This window comes from Melopsittacus undulatus, chromosome 12 (assembly GCF_012275295.1).
Source record: "Melopsittacus undulatus isolate bMelUnd1 chromosome 12, bMelUnd1.mat.Z, whole genome shotgun sequence".
Classification (NCBI taxonomy): domain Eukaryota; kingdom Metazoa; phylum Chordata; class Aves; order Psittaciformes; family Psittaculidae; genus Melopsittacus; species Melopsittacus undulatus.
The window spans coordinates 16,077,410-16,093,401 of NC_047538.1; the positions used below are offsets into that span (position 1 = coordinate 16,077,410).

Below are 15,992 nucleotides of genomic sequence, written 5' to 3' on the forward strand. Positions count from 1 at the left end.
AATGCTTTTTATTTAGAAATCTGCACAATTTGTGTGCCATTTTCTCACCCTCCCCACACAAACAGCCTCCACTAAAACCATTTTCTGCAGCAGAGCCAGTGCTTAGCCAGGCTCAAACACTGATTTTATCCTCCCAACACTTTCTTCAATCCCTCCGTGGGATTACAGCAGGGCAAATGACACTGATGAGAAGAGCTGCTTCTTCTCTACTTGCTGGATTTAATATCCAGTAGAGACTTCTCCTTTATATAGCACATGCACATGATATAGTACAGAAAGAAAGACAGGAGGGGAAAAAAAAAAGGCTAAAAAAGAAGGAATTCCTTGTGTGAACTGAGCTACAAATGCCATTTGCAGACTGAACTACTTTCAGCCTTCTGCCATCAAAAGGGTTAGATACATCATCCACTTCAAGCACCCAACCAAGCACAAATAAAAGCTTGTCTCTTCTCTCTCCCTGTCACATTGAAACTAATCAGTGAAAACAAGGTAGAAACCGGGTTTTCAGAGCAATTAAATTGCAAGGGAGGTTTTATCTTTCCAAGTAACCCCTTCTATCCTCAGCCACTCTCTGCTACTCCATATATGACCCCATCATCCTAACTTCACAAGCAAGACCAGAGTCATTCCATCACCATTTATCACCATCCACAGAACCCCGACTTAGAAGATGACCTGAAACACAGGAAGAACATGTAGCTATACTCCTGCTACAAAGGCTCAGGCCGTATTTGAAGGGTTTCCTTAATCAATAAACATCTGCTTCACATCCCCCTCTCCCTGTGCCAGAAGGACATCTGCGTGGCTATGCAGCGAGCCAGTCCACAGAACCAGGGAATTAGTTTTCCTGGCAGTACAAATGCTAACGCTGGCACAAGGGAGGTAATCAGGACAAGCAGCCAGGACAGGAAAGGACCATCCCCTTCAGCAAAAACATTCTTATGTCAGACTCAAGTGGTCACAGCCTCAGCTCCCTCTCTCCCTATTTCTGCAAGCGTGGGAACTACCAAGCAGCATGGAAGATCAAGTTGTTTAGCTTTGCAAAAGGGTGTCTGTCTAAACACAGAGCTATTTTCACAGCTTGTTTCTTCTCTTAGGAGCTTCCCCTCTCTTTAAAAACAAAGTAAAAATTGAATAAAGGGATTTGGACCCCATCAGTCACCATGTTCCTGCAAGCAGGTATGGAGTAAAGGCCATGGTGCTGTGCTGCAAGGGACTCCTAAATGGAAGGGTGCTAACGTTTTCTCTGGCAAACAAACTCCACAGTACAAAGATTGAATGACTCCATGGAACAAAAGGGAAAATAAGGTCAAACAAAAAAAAAGGAAGAAGAAAAAGAAAATGAAACAAGAAGCAGCGAGATGAGAAAGATATGACAGATACAAACACACAGACCAAAGGCCCCAAGAGGCTACGTGTTAGCTCTGAAGCTGAGCACATGGAAAAAGAGAAGAATTTACTTCTTCCTCAACCGGAATGTTTGCATAATTGTCACTTTCAATTTTACATAATTCCCTTTTCTACACATTTGCTTCATGTCTAGGCCACCATGCATGAAATAAATCCCTGTATCAGAGCACGGCCTGACTGTGTGACACAGTGCTAAGGAGATTGGGTTTCCCATTTATTCCTGTGTTACATTCCAAGAAGGTGTGAACAATGCTTCATCAGACTTAAAATAATATCGACCAAACAGATATCTGTCCGGATGTGTTTGCTTAGGCAGATTTTTCTAACCCCATAAAGCTCAATAAGTAAGGCATCACTTAAGCACTAATTAAGTACCATCTCCCCCCTTCTCTCCATGTGGCACCAGGAACACAGGACAAGCACCACACCAACCAATTTAGTCTGAAGTTTTAGGGTTGTTTCTTCCCCCACTCCTAATTAAAGTTACACACATTCACTTCGGGTAGAAGTTCAGTTTTCTTCACATTTAGTGCTGATACCCAGGTGTCCTATTAAAAAAGCCAAATTATAAGTCCAGATACTGAAATATCAACACTAATTAGGTCTTTTAAACACATTTTTAGATGCTGTTTTAAAAAATTCCATTAAGAAGAGTGGGGGCAAAGGATGAACTTTCACCATTCAAAGGAACAGCTCTAAGTATCCAGGCACCCAAATTCTCCTTCTTTATTTAAAAATACAGACAACCCATTTCAATTACCATAGACTGAAGAGAACACAACACTATTTCTTTCTTCAGAATGAACAAAATAGAAAACAGAAAAATTAAGTGCTGTTAAACACTGATGATATTTAAAGTTCATTCAGCTTTAAAGCCTGACAGGGTATTATTAGAACTAGAAAGTCTTAAAAAAACCCTCTGATTTCTGTAGTCACTGCAAAGGTTTTACCTTGTAATTCAGCTGCAACCCAAATTCTGACCTTCCTGAAAGGGACCTGCAGCTCCCAGAAAAAGACATTTGAATTATTCTCGTTTGGCAGCTGTCTGGGAAGCGTCAGCACTGAGATGTCAATTCACTGGTCAGGAAAACCTCCAGCCTATTTCTGCTCCTTCACCAGCATCAGGGATACTTTGCAAGACACCAGCATTTACTCTTTGAAAAGGCTGCATCACCATGAAGACACAAAGACTGCTGATTTATTTTCTTTCCCATGCTTTTTCACTCCCAGTCCTGCTTCCAGAAGCACCCTGGTTAAGCTGCTACTCTCCCTTGCATCTTTCTACCCCTGGGGGAGACCCCCATGCTCACATCATTTTCTGCTCCCTGGCATCAGAAAAGCCAGTCTTACCCCATGATTACCCCCTTCCCAGCCCCAAAATAGGTACAAGAATGCTCCAGTGAAATTGGTAAAATAAGCTGCACTTTGCATTTTCCCCTCCCAGGTCTGCATTCTTATTGGCATGCTTTTTGTGTCTGGGTTTACACTTTAGGCACAGACTCATTATTCCTACAGTATTCAGCAGAGACTCTGTGAATAATCACATTTTGCTTATGTTCTGAACATCACAAAGGTAATACTAGAAAAAACACCAGCGACTTCATCTGCTAAACATTTATAAATAGGGAATGGGATTTTAACACACAGATGCACAAAAGGAGAGAGATGTAAAAGAACAAAAAGAATTAATCTATTGCTTGAGACAAAAAATCTATTCCCCCTTCTCAGTAGCTGCTCCTTTTTGCTCAGGTAAGCGCAGTGAAACAGTGACAATTCACCTACTGGTGATTAACAGAAAACCAGAATTACATAGAGATCAAACCAAGAAATACCTCAAATGAAGGCACACTTTATTTATTTGCAGGGAACACCACCAGAAGCTGCCCATTTACTAGCCCTAATACTGAAGCACACTCCACATTACAGCATCTCACCACACTCACAAGACCATGCCAGGAGCAGAGGATAGGCACACCAGGGAAGCAGATGTCCACCCAATCCAAGTGGGCATGGGCAGGGACAGCAGGACCTCTCTGGCTCCTGGCCCCATGGCAGCACAGCCCATCAGCAGCCTCCTGACAGCTTTTGCTGCCTGTTTCCATCCAGCCCAGATCTGGCATTTCCTGAAAGCCAGGCTCAGCTGAAGTTTGGGGCCAGTTTGTGAGCTTACCAGTGTTATTTCAGTGACTCTACATCACTCGCTTGCTTCCCAACAGCGACGGGTTTCTTGCACAAACAGGTTGTCTCTCAGTCCTGCTGGTGCAGTGCACAAGCCTCTCATCTCCAAGCAACTGCAGTAAGCGATGGCAGAAGAATCTGCCAATTGCTAGGTGTTAAAAAGAAAGGACCCATCTTTCTGGCAACACACATGAACCACAAAGTAAACCAAACAGCTTGATTGTGGATAACTTGTACTTAACACAGATGAACACCAGCAATCTACATTCTGTTCTTTTTGAGGTCAAATTAATATCCTCACAGGCTGTAGCAACTTTACAAAGTTACAGAGAAGTATCACAAAACATTCTCCCATTCTGGCTACACAGCCTTAGACCAGAGCAACACTGAAGACATGCAACCACGCATGTGTACCAGCGCAGACCACAGACATACCGCAAACAGCCATTTAGTAACAGTCACAGCTAGCTGACCTTCAGACAGAAACTCAGTAACCCGATGATGATGACATTCCTGGCCCTGGATTATCTGCAGCATTTATTTTGGCAGCGCTATAGAAAATCCACTGGATATGTTTTGACCAGGAAGCAGTGATCAGGAAACCAAAGACCTCACTCCTGTCCAACAGGGAGGCTTTAACACCCTCGCCTGGAAACCCACACATCTGAGCAGCACAGCACATTTCAATAATGAAGAGAAATAATTCTAAGATCTTAAAATTCAGTAGCCTGGCTTGCCTCAAAGCTGCATCAGAAGAGCAGCACTTCCCTAGAGACCTGGAACTTCATAAGCCCTGGGATGACAGCCTCCTGGGTGGAGGAAAACCAGGCAAGACGCTCAGAGACTTCACAACCCGTTAATGTATTCCTCAGGACACCTCATGGCTGAAGCTAAGAAACCAGAGATGCTCTGTCTGGAAACAGCTTGTGTAAACAGTTTGGTCTTTTAGAAAGGACTAACTGCAGATATAATTCAAGAAAATGAACTACATATAGTTCCTTATCCAAGGTATCACCTGGGAGTTTACATTACATAGGCCCCCCCATTACAGCAGTTCATAACCTCTGTTTTGGAAATGGCACATCCTACCCTCAACAAAACACAAGCTCATTTTCTAACTGAGGTAATTGGGTTTGATGTTAAGAGGAGGCTCCAGACAACCTCCTAACCAACAGCTGCTAAAAAGATCATCTTTTCTCACAAAAACCCTAAAACTTGTACAGATGACTTAGCAGCAATCATGGGAACATTCTTCTGATCGAGCCCTGCAAGCACTTCTGCCTAGATGTAGATAGCAATTTTTTAAGTCACATACCCTATGTGACTTAGCGTCATCCAGCGATGTGGAAGAAGAGTCATGAGCTGTATGAAATCCAGTTACAGACCATGTGCAGCCCAGAGGCTCTCATTTCTCTTTCATTAACCCTCTTCCCAATGGAAACAGCATTGGAAACGTCAGCGCCTGTATCAAAGTCATCTCAAAATGGTTCTTTCTACACAAGTTACATCGACCCCACAGATGCAGCCACCTCCACAGCAATGGAAAGAATCTGAGAAAGCAGCTCAACTCCAAATTTCCATCTAGTACCTGCAGGGACAGCCCAAACCCACAGCAGGGGAGCTGCCCAGAGAGCATTAATAGGCCTTGAATCCGGTTATCAGTTTGTTTGTTGTAATCAACAACATTACCATGTGCAGGTTATAATGAACAGACAGACATCTGCGGAGCTTGATGGATGAGCTGATAGCAGGCGAGTTATAGAATCCATCTGGTTGAATAACCATTGTCATTTTCAGCTAAAAATCACATTAGCAAACTCACATCACAACTTGGTACTGTTTAGCTTCAAAGAAAAAAAGGGAAGGAGGATTTTGCGTATCTTGCAACAAAACCTCTGCTGAGATATATATCTGTTCTGCATCAGGAGGGTTTCATAGTAAATGCATGAATGAGTGCTCTATGAGACACAAGATTATAATCCATAGCATCAGTAAAGACTGATGAAACCCAGGAGAACTTAAGAAGCCCTGAGCCAAAGGTCTGTACTTTAAGAGGAAATAGAGAACTAAAGCTTGGGAAAATCTCATGCTGACTTTACACTTGCAGCAGTACCCTAAGTGTAGCTCACCCAGCAGGACACTGCACCGGTCAGTACATCCCACATGATGCTTACACACCACATATGAACCTGCACTGGGGCAGAGAGGACACATTTCACTAGTGGTTCACACAGGAGATACCAACTTTGGCTTCAAGCTACTCAAGTGACAAATGAGGCCAAAAGGTACAAATGAGTATACTTGCTCCCCATTGTAACATCCTGTACATGACCAGGACCCATCACTGGAAGCATCCAACCATAGACAAGCACATCTCTATACCATAACATGGCAAATACAGAATACTGCTGTGGCTCCTAAGCACTGACAACACAAGCAACTCCTTCACCCAAGCCTCTCCCATCACCTCCTTCGCTAACACAGCATGCATTTCAGGTTACACATACCAGGGTTGAGAGACAGCTCCCTTAAGTCAGAGGGGTGACATGAGATGACCTGAGCAGCAATTCCAGCCTCCCATCAGGTACCCAGCAACGGTACTGGCAACTGAGGCAACACAGGCAGCGATGAAAAAACCTGCCTGGAGCTCAGAGAGGAAACTTGTGGCAGAGTCAGAAAGAAAACCCCATTATCTCAACTTCCGGACCCCTCTGCTAACCACCAGACCACAAAACACTTTTATTGTAGGATAACATTTCAACAAATAGCTATTTTCTGTTAGCAGAAAACCCACTTTGTAGTTTTACTTTAAAAAAAAAAATCCATTTTTACTCCAACTCTGCAGGATTGCAAGCCAGCCCTGTGATGCAGCATAAACAATTTCTCCCTCCTTTGCATGCCCCAGTTTTATTAAGTAATTCCCATAAAGGCAATTACTGAGCTTTGGACTGAAAAATAACTACCAAAAAAAGAGAGAGACGGCAAATTCTGTGTATCTTCATTTGCATACGGATTTCCTTCCTCCCCCTTTCTAAGGTTTTTGCCATGAGGTCTTTTATGTCTCTTTCAATAATCATATAATTATATGATTCCTAAAGTACACGCTGGCAACACTTCAGGGGATTTTAGTCATTACAGGTGACAAGACTTTTCTCTCATGTCTAATGCTCACTAGGATTTCCTTCCACTTCATTCACAGATATCATGAAGAACTGAGTGACACCCAAAACCCTCTCCCAGACAGATTTTGGGGCAATCAGCCCTCTTCCTTCTCCATTACCAATACAGGGAAACAGGCAGAACTGAACTGCAATGAATTTCAACCGGAACGAAGCATTTTTTCAATTAAGCAGCCCATCATTTTTCCCAGGCACCACATCCAACTATTTTAATGGCTTTCACATTTTTTCTTTAATTTTACAATCCAAAAGAAATGCCAAGGTTCCATCAAGGACCAAGAGCACCATAATTCCATTTCTTCCAATGGCTGCAAGTTATTAACAAGCTGTCAAAACAGCATAATTATTTTATATCAAGTTTGACTGATTCCATAAACATCTCTTAGCTACACACTATCTTGAGCCTTGCTCCCCCTGAGTGCAAGTATGTGCTTGGGCTAAGTGGAATAAAGAGGCTGCACGTCCTCTTTGACAGCAGTGCAAGAGACATTTATGAGCCACCAAAAAATCAACAGCAATAATACATTTACTAGCTGATGCACTCGATGTTATTCTAAAGTTTAAGACATATTTTACCTTAAAATTCTTTGGGGTTTTAGCTCCTCTGTACAAATAAGAGCCGGCAGAAAAGAATCTGCAGCCTTGCTAATCAACAAGAGGGGTTAAAGACATGAGCTCAGTGTCCATCAGCACACCACAGCCCACTGAACAGCCAGGAACCCTAACTTATCATTTGGTTCCCAACTTGGGCTGCGTGCTTCCTCCTGACTGAAGCACCTCTGCACTAAGTACAGGCTACATCAGGGATACCCTAGCACCAGAGTCAATCTATATTTAAAACTGGAAAAAATACCACAAATATAGTTATATTATTATGAAGATAGAAAGAACATCTGTTGAGAAGATGATAATGCAATGATATCCAACTGCAATTACTGCAGACTACAGGCACAAGTGCATCATATATATATTATATATACATACACACACACACACATACTTTCTGAATGTGTCTCTATCACAACCTGTTCTGAGCAGACCAAGGCAGGCTTTAGACAGAGGAGAGGAGCTCAAACACAGCTCCTTTACCCTGCTGACAGTGCCCAACAGTCCCCAAAATAGAGCATTTGACTTAAATTGCCATGTTTGTATGGCCCAACTATAGATAGCTGACACAAGATTAAAAAAAGCTTTGCTCTGAGCACAAAGGGAGAGACAGGAATGGTGCCATAAGCTCATGTTTTGCAGCCAGCAAGGCAGGGAAATAATTTTGATCCCTTCAATCCCCTTATCCATGCCAACCGCCAAACTTGCAGATGCAACTTTTGTTCAAGTTTAGGCCCTTTTTGGCTCGAAACAAGACAGAGCTGCAAAGGAAATACTCTCCCTTCATCTCAGATCCTGGAAGTGCTATGTACAGAGCTGCCTCTGAGCCCCCTTCCATACCAGGTACTTCTGAACTTCAGACCCAGTCACTCAGTACAAAATAATTAGGCTACAAAAATTGATTTGCCCTTATTTGGCTGTCATTAGGGCCCAACACAGCTGCTGGCCTGGCTGGGCACAGGGTGGGAGAGCCCTGCAGCCGGTGCAGTTTGTACCTGCCCAGCTTTCACAATTGCTTGCACCAGAGGAACTGGACCAACAACTAAATGCTGGCAGGTCTAGGCGGCTCGGAAGCTGTTTAACCCTCTCCTCCATTTTAAGCATTCTGGATTAATAACATAAAGGCTGATTCTCCTTTCAGCATCTGAGCAGTATCGTTAACAGTCCACCCAATTTGGAAAAGAGACTGTGTTTCAAGGAGATGGATCAAGGCCAGTAAAACAGTTCTCCAACTCTTCTCTGAGGAGCACGGCTGCAGCGGTCACAGCCTCTGTTGTGCAGAACACAGCAGAGCCAAGAGATATTTAAACAGCAAGAGCCACTTCACCTACATAAAACTCTTTTATACCTTTACTGTGATAAACTGGAGGCATTAAAGTGCAGTGAATTGGAAATTGTTCCCACTTAGAGCTGGATGTTCACATACAACTGATACCAAGATGCACGTCCCACACACTGTATTTCAAATCTTCATTTGAAAAAACTATTGCATCAAGCAGGACACAGTGTTTCAGTTCTGCTGATACTGTTGGCTCTCAACTACTTGCTGCAGCAACACAAACTACACAGTGTTCCCCACAGCCTTTAGCACAAGGATAAAGACCAGGCATGAGAGAACATGAAGCAATAAGTACATTTTGGTAACACTTTCCCCAGTCAAGGTGCACACAGGTTTAGAATCTACAAGCCCACCAATCCTAGTTAAGCCTGATACGGGGGGAGCAACCCGCAGTAGCAGTATGAATTCAGCACTTCACACCAAGAAACAGAAAGCAGGAGCATACCAAGAGGGGGGAAAAAAGCCCATACCCCAAAACCTTGCTATCAGTGTAAGTGTCTCCAGCCCAGGTATCATATCTCTGTACCTCTGTGACTCTTTAAACAGTTGGGTGATACATCAGCCCTTCTACAGAGCAAGCAGGAATCTATCAGGGAATAAGTGAAATAACCAGGCTGATCTCGTCCTACCCAGCTGCCTTGGCCACTGATAGCATTTCCCAGACAGTAACACTGTGATAGTCAGTCCCATTCTGCAAAATAATCGAGATAAATGATAAGAATTGCACCATTTTATCATACGGAGAGGACAGTGAAGTTTTCAGTTCTTACTAGACAAAAAGTCAAACACACTACTAGAAGTAAACATGAATTTGGATTCAATATCATTTATTATTTGGGTGAAGTGGAATACTAGTTTTATTTTATCCCTTTGATTAAAAGAATCTTACCTGTGCGCTACAGAGCGCCTTATGTTATCAAACATGACAGATTCCAGTTTTCAATTTACTATCATTTATCGTCTGAATTTCTCTGTGCTGCTTGGCCCACTTGACATTTTGGCAAGCTTCATCTCATGTTCTAGCCCAGGTTTCAGACTGCTGAAGAAAGGCAGAGCAGTTGTGCTACCGGAAACCATTTTGTAAAAATTAGTATAATACTAAAGAGGTGTTTCAAAACACCCAGACAGACAGCATCAAGTGCAGTGGGAGCCAAAAATGAAACCTCAGGTGGGTATGAGGGTGACCCCTGAGCTTAGCTGGGACTTCCACAGCCCAGGCTCAGGTTAGCAAACTGTGTCCTCTCTCAGATACCTTCGCAGCCATGTTAAAACCCAGCAGGTTTTATTGATGAGGTAGAAAACTCCAACAGAACAGCTGGATCATTCCTCACCGCTGCCCGTCACCCAGGGTGTGCAAGGAGGGTAAGGTGTGCAGGGCATCTACCTCTCCTTAGTGCCTGGCCTAACCAATCACATACTTCAGGCTTTCCAGAGCTCTGTTTTAGCTCTGCATTAACCACCTCTTGCTCCTTAACAACAACAATAAAAATACCTTAAGTACCTGCTTTGGACAAGATGCAAAAAATCAACAGCTAGGAGAACAAATCAATGGAGACTAACCAGCCTTACGGAAAACCAAAAGGCATTTAGTGCCTTTAGGGCATCATCCAGAAAATCACTAGCTTTCCTGAGGTTAAAAGCACCTTTTTAAAGGAATAACCAGCCATCAGGAACACTAAGTTGTTACACCATCACTTGACAATTAAATAGAAGGTGAAAATACTTAAATATCTAGGAGCCTGGTTTAAAACATGAAACTAGGTACGGAGAAAACTAAGCTGCAACGTAGATACACAAAGATACAAGGATAAATGAGAAGTTACAAAGCTAGGTCAGTGGAACTAGAACAAAACCTTTGGAACAGGAAGCTGCAGTTAAATACACCGGTTTTCTTATCAATGAGAGATCAGAGCAACAGTAACAGCACAGTGTACAACACACATGTGAAAACAGCCTTATCAAGATAACAGCCAAAGAACTTAGGGATTCTGTCCAGAAGTCTACCATCACCATCAGCTTTCTATATTCTACATTCAAGCGCAAACAGCAGAGAAGGGACTGGGATTCAGCACCGCCAGACCTCTGGATAGGAACAAAAGTGGGTAAAGTCTTAATCTCCTCAGGGTTTGCAACCAGATGCAGCTGGGCCCTAACTCAGCTTGTAAGGGCAGCATCACCACTTGAACAGAACATGCACAAAGTCAGGCTATGCCCTTCTCAGCTCAGGGATCTACTTCTAGACAACACCTTGCTCCGCACGCATTTGCGAGTAGATTCTCCATGAAATTCTATAAATAAGTTAAACATTCCTAAAAAATCCATATGCACAGACACCAAACCTATACACACAGACCAGGAGAGTTAACATTTCCATACGGCATTCCAAAGCTTTGCTGGAATCTGTAAAAATGGTAAACAACAGCCAAAAAGAAAACACAACCCCTTGTCTTTCCAACTACTTTGGGAGAACAATTGCTCTCAAAGATCGCATTCATTAACATTCTGATGAAGTTCCCTTTTAGCGCTGTTTTTCATACTTGAAAGGAACAGCTATGATCAGAGAGAGCCCTCAACTACCAACTCACTCATTTAGATTCTCTCCCTCTGATTCACCAATCACCTTCAAGAATAATTAGCAGCTTCGTCTGAACGTAATGAATATACACACATGCTCACATCCATACCATTCATTTCGGAAGGTGGTGAGAAATCCCCTGTTTCTCAGCTTGCCAGCTTTTCTGATCCCAGCACAGGAACCATCACCTGATGGTGTCCCAGCAGCTGCCAGTCCCACTGACCACCTCAAGCCTGCAGGTCAGGGCAAACTAAGCTTCCAGGTTAACTCTAAAGTTGTGTTCGGTGGCTGGGTATTAAAATCCAACACTACACACACCCCAGCTGCTTGTAACCTGAGCTGGAGACAGATTTATACAAGAAGATCCAGGGGAAGGAAGGGAAAGGGGAAGTTTTAATTTATTCTGCACAGAAGGAGGCTGCTGCTGGCTTGTCTGTGGGATTTATTTCATCTTTTCCCTTAATTTAAAAAAATGCACATATATATAATCAACTCTGTCTTTATGTGAAAGATGGTAGGAGAGAGGATCCATAAGTCAAGTCACAAGTGTCACTGAAACAAGAAGCAACATTTTCAGGTGACAACTGCCAAAGGAAACACTGCCACATGCGTTAAATCAAAATCCAGATTGCTTAAAATTCACACCAAAGTGCTAAAGGAGATTGCACAAAGCCATCCCTCAGTATTAAACTTAAGTGCTCATACCCCCAGGTCAACAGAAAGGAAGAATGTATATTTATTTATTCTTTAAAGAACCCTTTATTTCCAGGAATACCAGTGGTGAGAATTTTCTTCAGCGGGGAAGGGGAATTCACAATATTTTGAGATCTAAAGAAAAACAAACAAAAAGCCACTATAACCGTCCCAAATGCTTCTACCATTAAGTTCTGCCTAACCACCGAGAAATCTGATTTCCAAGGGGAAGCCCAGAGCTTAGCTATCCTGCTATACGTAATCACAGACCACTGTAACGTCAAGAGACAAACCAACCTAAGAACATCACCACAAGAAAGGATCACAACTAATTACCACACATGCAACAAAAGCTCCTTTTAGGATTAGAAATGAAAGTCTTTTTTGTCCAGTACTGTCCCTAGGCTGTGTACTCTTATTCCTTCTCCCCCCTCATAAACACAGAAGGTTTCTATTCTCATTTATTTTCAATATATCATCACAGATTATTTTAAGTCCTTTTTAAAAACAAACACACACTGAAATACAAATCTCCAAAGCAGAAGAATCCCACTTGCTGCAGACAAGTTCCTAAGAACACAGCTCCTATACCACACAAGATGACCTTGCCGTTCCAGCCATTTAAATGGGCATATATTGCTTTAAAGTAGTTTTGCCTTAACAATCCCCTTGCCCTGCTGCTGCATCAAACCTGCCAAACATGACTTATGGTTAAACACAGTGCTGCATGGAAAAATCCATGTAGCACAGAATATTTTCGCCTTTTTACTGTTACTGGCATTTACAAAATGCACACTATCATTAGGGGCCAAGAACCTCCAAGACAACATATCTCCTAGTTCAGCACCCGAAACAGGTGTTCTCTGCTCACACTATTCCCCCTCTGAGGTGCCAGCTACCAACCAAGATGCTGAGGTGTACACAGTCTCTTGGTGCTGGTGAATACAGCAAAAATCAATTAATTTTACTTGGTATTTGAGTATTCTGTGAATCTGAGAGGAGACACTTTTGCAAAAACTTTTAGTTATTTATTTATTTTTAAGAAAAAACAGAAGTGCTCCCACAGACAGATGTACTTGAGGGTGGCAGAAGTTTAAGGTCACCTTCCATCCTTCTGCGCCCTGTTATCAAGGTTATGGTTTGGTTGATTTGATAACAAGGCTTATCCCATTTGAAAAGCCCAGAGTTTTCCATGTCAGCCCTGGAGGTACTGCACTATCATTTGAATTCTATTTCCTGATAATGTGCTCATCATGGTAGAAAATTTCTACAGGAAGATGAATTTTACTTTCTCCACTGACAGCTCAGCAGAGACTCAAGGGTTTAATTGGACCTACCTGCTGATGCATATTTGACTAAGAGCACAGCATACCCAAGAAAAGAAAAAGAAGATACAGACAGGTCCATAGCTTGTTTTAAAGGCACACAAATTACTCCCTCATTATCAGCAGTTGGTTTTCCTGTTGGGACAACACCTCAAAAATGATGCTCTGAAAGGCCAAAGAATAACCATTACTAAGCTCACACAAATCATCTTCCCACCTCAGTACCTGTACACCTACTGCTGCTCGGGGACTGTCAGGCTAAACTAAAGGTCCCTCCTGAGCAGGAGCACAGGATCTCCAAGCAAAGATTTCATCACCCTGGCACCAGGGTAGGTGACCAAGGCCACTGCTGACACCTCCATGAGAGCACAGGGACCATCTCTGGGACTTTGAGAAGTTTGTTCCATGAGCAAAAAAGTTGGTTCCATGACACCAGATCCCAGAGGCCTGAAGGCAGGAGGGGTGGGCTGAGGAGAAACAAAGCTCATGGACAAAATGGGATCTCAAAGCCTGTGCCAAAGATGCTGGAGATCCCAAGGCAAACCCGAGAGTATTCATCAGCCTGCACTGGAACACTGGTTAATAGACACACAAGTGACAGGAAACCTGAAGCAAGCAAAGCACCCAAAACTTTGCCCACGTTCCTACCACTGCATGCCAAAGAAAGTGGGCAAAAGCACCAGAACTGCTCTTATTTGCTGGGAACCCAAGTTACTGCGTCAATCAAGCAACTTGTTGGGTGCCTTCTCTCAACAACTTATTCTTCCCCTCGTACACAACCAAACCAAAAAGCCAAAGCCAAAGTCTTAGTTTGTCAATGCCCCTCTGAAAATATTAAATTTCCTGCTCCGCTTAACTTAGCTCAGACAAGGCAGGCAGTATTTGCTCAGCAAATATTGTTTGTAATAAGTTAGACAAGCAATATTTTTTGCCAGCCTATTAACATCAGAAAAATATGTACAGTCAACAAGAGATGAAGAATTTGTTCAATTACTTCAAAAATGGGAATTACAACCAAGGGATTATTATCCATTTAAACATCTCTTTTCCACAAAATGTCAAACACTAGCCATTCGCTAACAATCTCCGGAGACAGATAAAGTAACATTTTGGCAAAGCAAACACAAACTCCTCGAACCGAGGGGGGGGGGGGGAAGGAAGGAGGGCGGGAGGGGGAAGCTCCACCATTCACAACAACACCGGACCATCCCAACACGCCAGGAATATTTTGCAGCCCTTCGCCAACCAATTAAAACCCCAAACAAACATTTGACTTGCCCTAAGTGATCGCTAACACCCACCGGAGCCGGGAGAAGGAGGGAGGGGTGAGTAGGGGAAGGAAGAAGGGGAAGAAGGGAGGTGGGGGGCAGCAAGCTGCCAGCGGGGCTGCGAGCACCCGGGCTGGCTCACCACCCTGCCGACCGCAGCCCGAGATCCCTCCGGGCTGACACCAGGATTAATGCACGTTAATTGCTATTTGCAAAATTCAGCAGCCTGAAAGCGCCGCGTTTTTTATATTTTATTGTTATTATTTTCTTTCTTTTTCTTCCCTTCCATGCCCCCCTCCACAGCCCCCACCTCGCAAGAGGTCAGAGCCCCCCGGCCCCCTCCGCTCTTACCTCCAGGGCTTCCAGGGTGTTGAAGCTGGCTATGGCGAAGCCATCGATCAGGTCCTCTTCCTGGGAGCTGGACTCTCGGCGGCGGCGGCGCGGGGGCCGTGCGGCGCGGGCGGCGGGCGGTGGGCCCCGCGGGGCGGTGCAGTTCTGGCCGCCGTTCTCCTTGCCGGGGCTCGGCTCCTTCTCGGAGCCCGAGGAAGGGCTCTGGTTCCGCGGGTCGCGGGCCGCCGCCTCCCGCCGCCGCACGCGGTCCCGCTGCGACCTCGACCTCCGGCTCTGCCGGATTTTCCCATCCATCGCCGAAAGAAGCAGCGAATTAAAAATAATATTTAAAAATAATAATAATAACTAAAAAATTAAGAAAATAAAGAAGGCCGGGCGCGCGGGGGGGGGGAGTGGGGGGTGGCACGGAAGGGGGGGGGGGAGAGAAAAGTCGCCCCCTCCAACTCACCGCTTCCCCTCTCCAAACCCCGGAGCCCTTCAAAAATAATAATTAAAAAAGGGCAAAAAAAATAATAATGAAACAACAACAAAAATCCTGCTGTTCAGACCCTCGGATCCAGGGCGATGATAATCCACAGAGCAAGGCTGGGTGGCGGTGGGGCGAGCGGCACACACACACACAAAAATATTAAATCCACGGAATGACCTTGACAAATTTCCACCCCCCGCCCCCCCCCACCCCCCAAAAAAAGCAGAGACGGGAAGAGGAGGGGAGGAAAAAAAAAGGAAAAATAAAAAGAGAGGAGGGGAAGATCTCTGTGGATCAGGACGAGGACACCTCGGCTTCACTCGGCGCGGAAGAGAGAGGCAGATCCAGGAGGCTCGACCCAGCTCGGGATAATCCAGGCGCGGCGCCCCTTCCCCGGGGGCAGCGCCGCTCCGGGGCCCCGCTCCGGCCGCCGCACACCGCGGCGGGGGGGCCGCCGCCGCCGCCGCGCTCGCCGCCCAACTTTCTTGCCGCGGAGCGAGCGAGACAATCCCTGGGCAGCCCCCGCCGCCGCCCGCCGCCGCCGCCCGCTGCCGCCGACCCCTCCTCGCCGGGCGCCGCCGGCGGCTCGCAGCCCCCCG

General features: G+C 44.6%; 1 protein-coding gene across 20 annotated transcripts in view; it reads right to left on the minus strand.

The window, feature by feature from the left end:
- Positions 1 to 15,239, minus strand: part of FBRSL1 (fibrosin like 1) — a 531,403-nt gene extending 516,164 nt beyond the window's left edge. For all 20 annotated transcript variants that reach the window (XM_031047812.2, XM_031047810.2, XM_031047796.2 and 17 more), the window contains exon 1: positions 14,925 to 15,239. In XM_031047812.2, the coding sequence (XP_030903672.2) occupies positions 14,925 to 15,218 (294 nt within the window). In that variant the 5' untranslated portion in view covers positions 15,219 to 15,239. The remainder of the gene's footprint in view (positions 1 to 14,924) is intronic.
- Between the last annotated feature and the right edge of the window lie 753 nt (positions 15,240 to 15,992).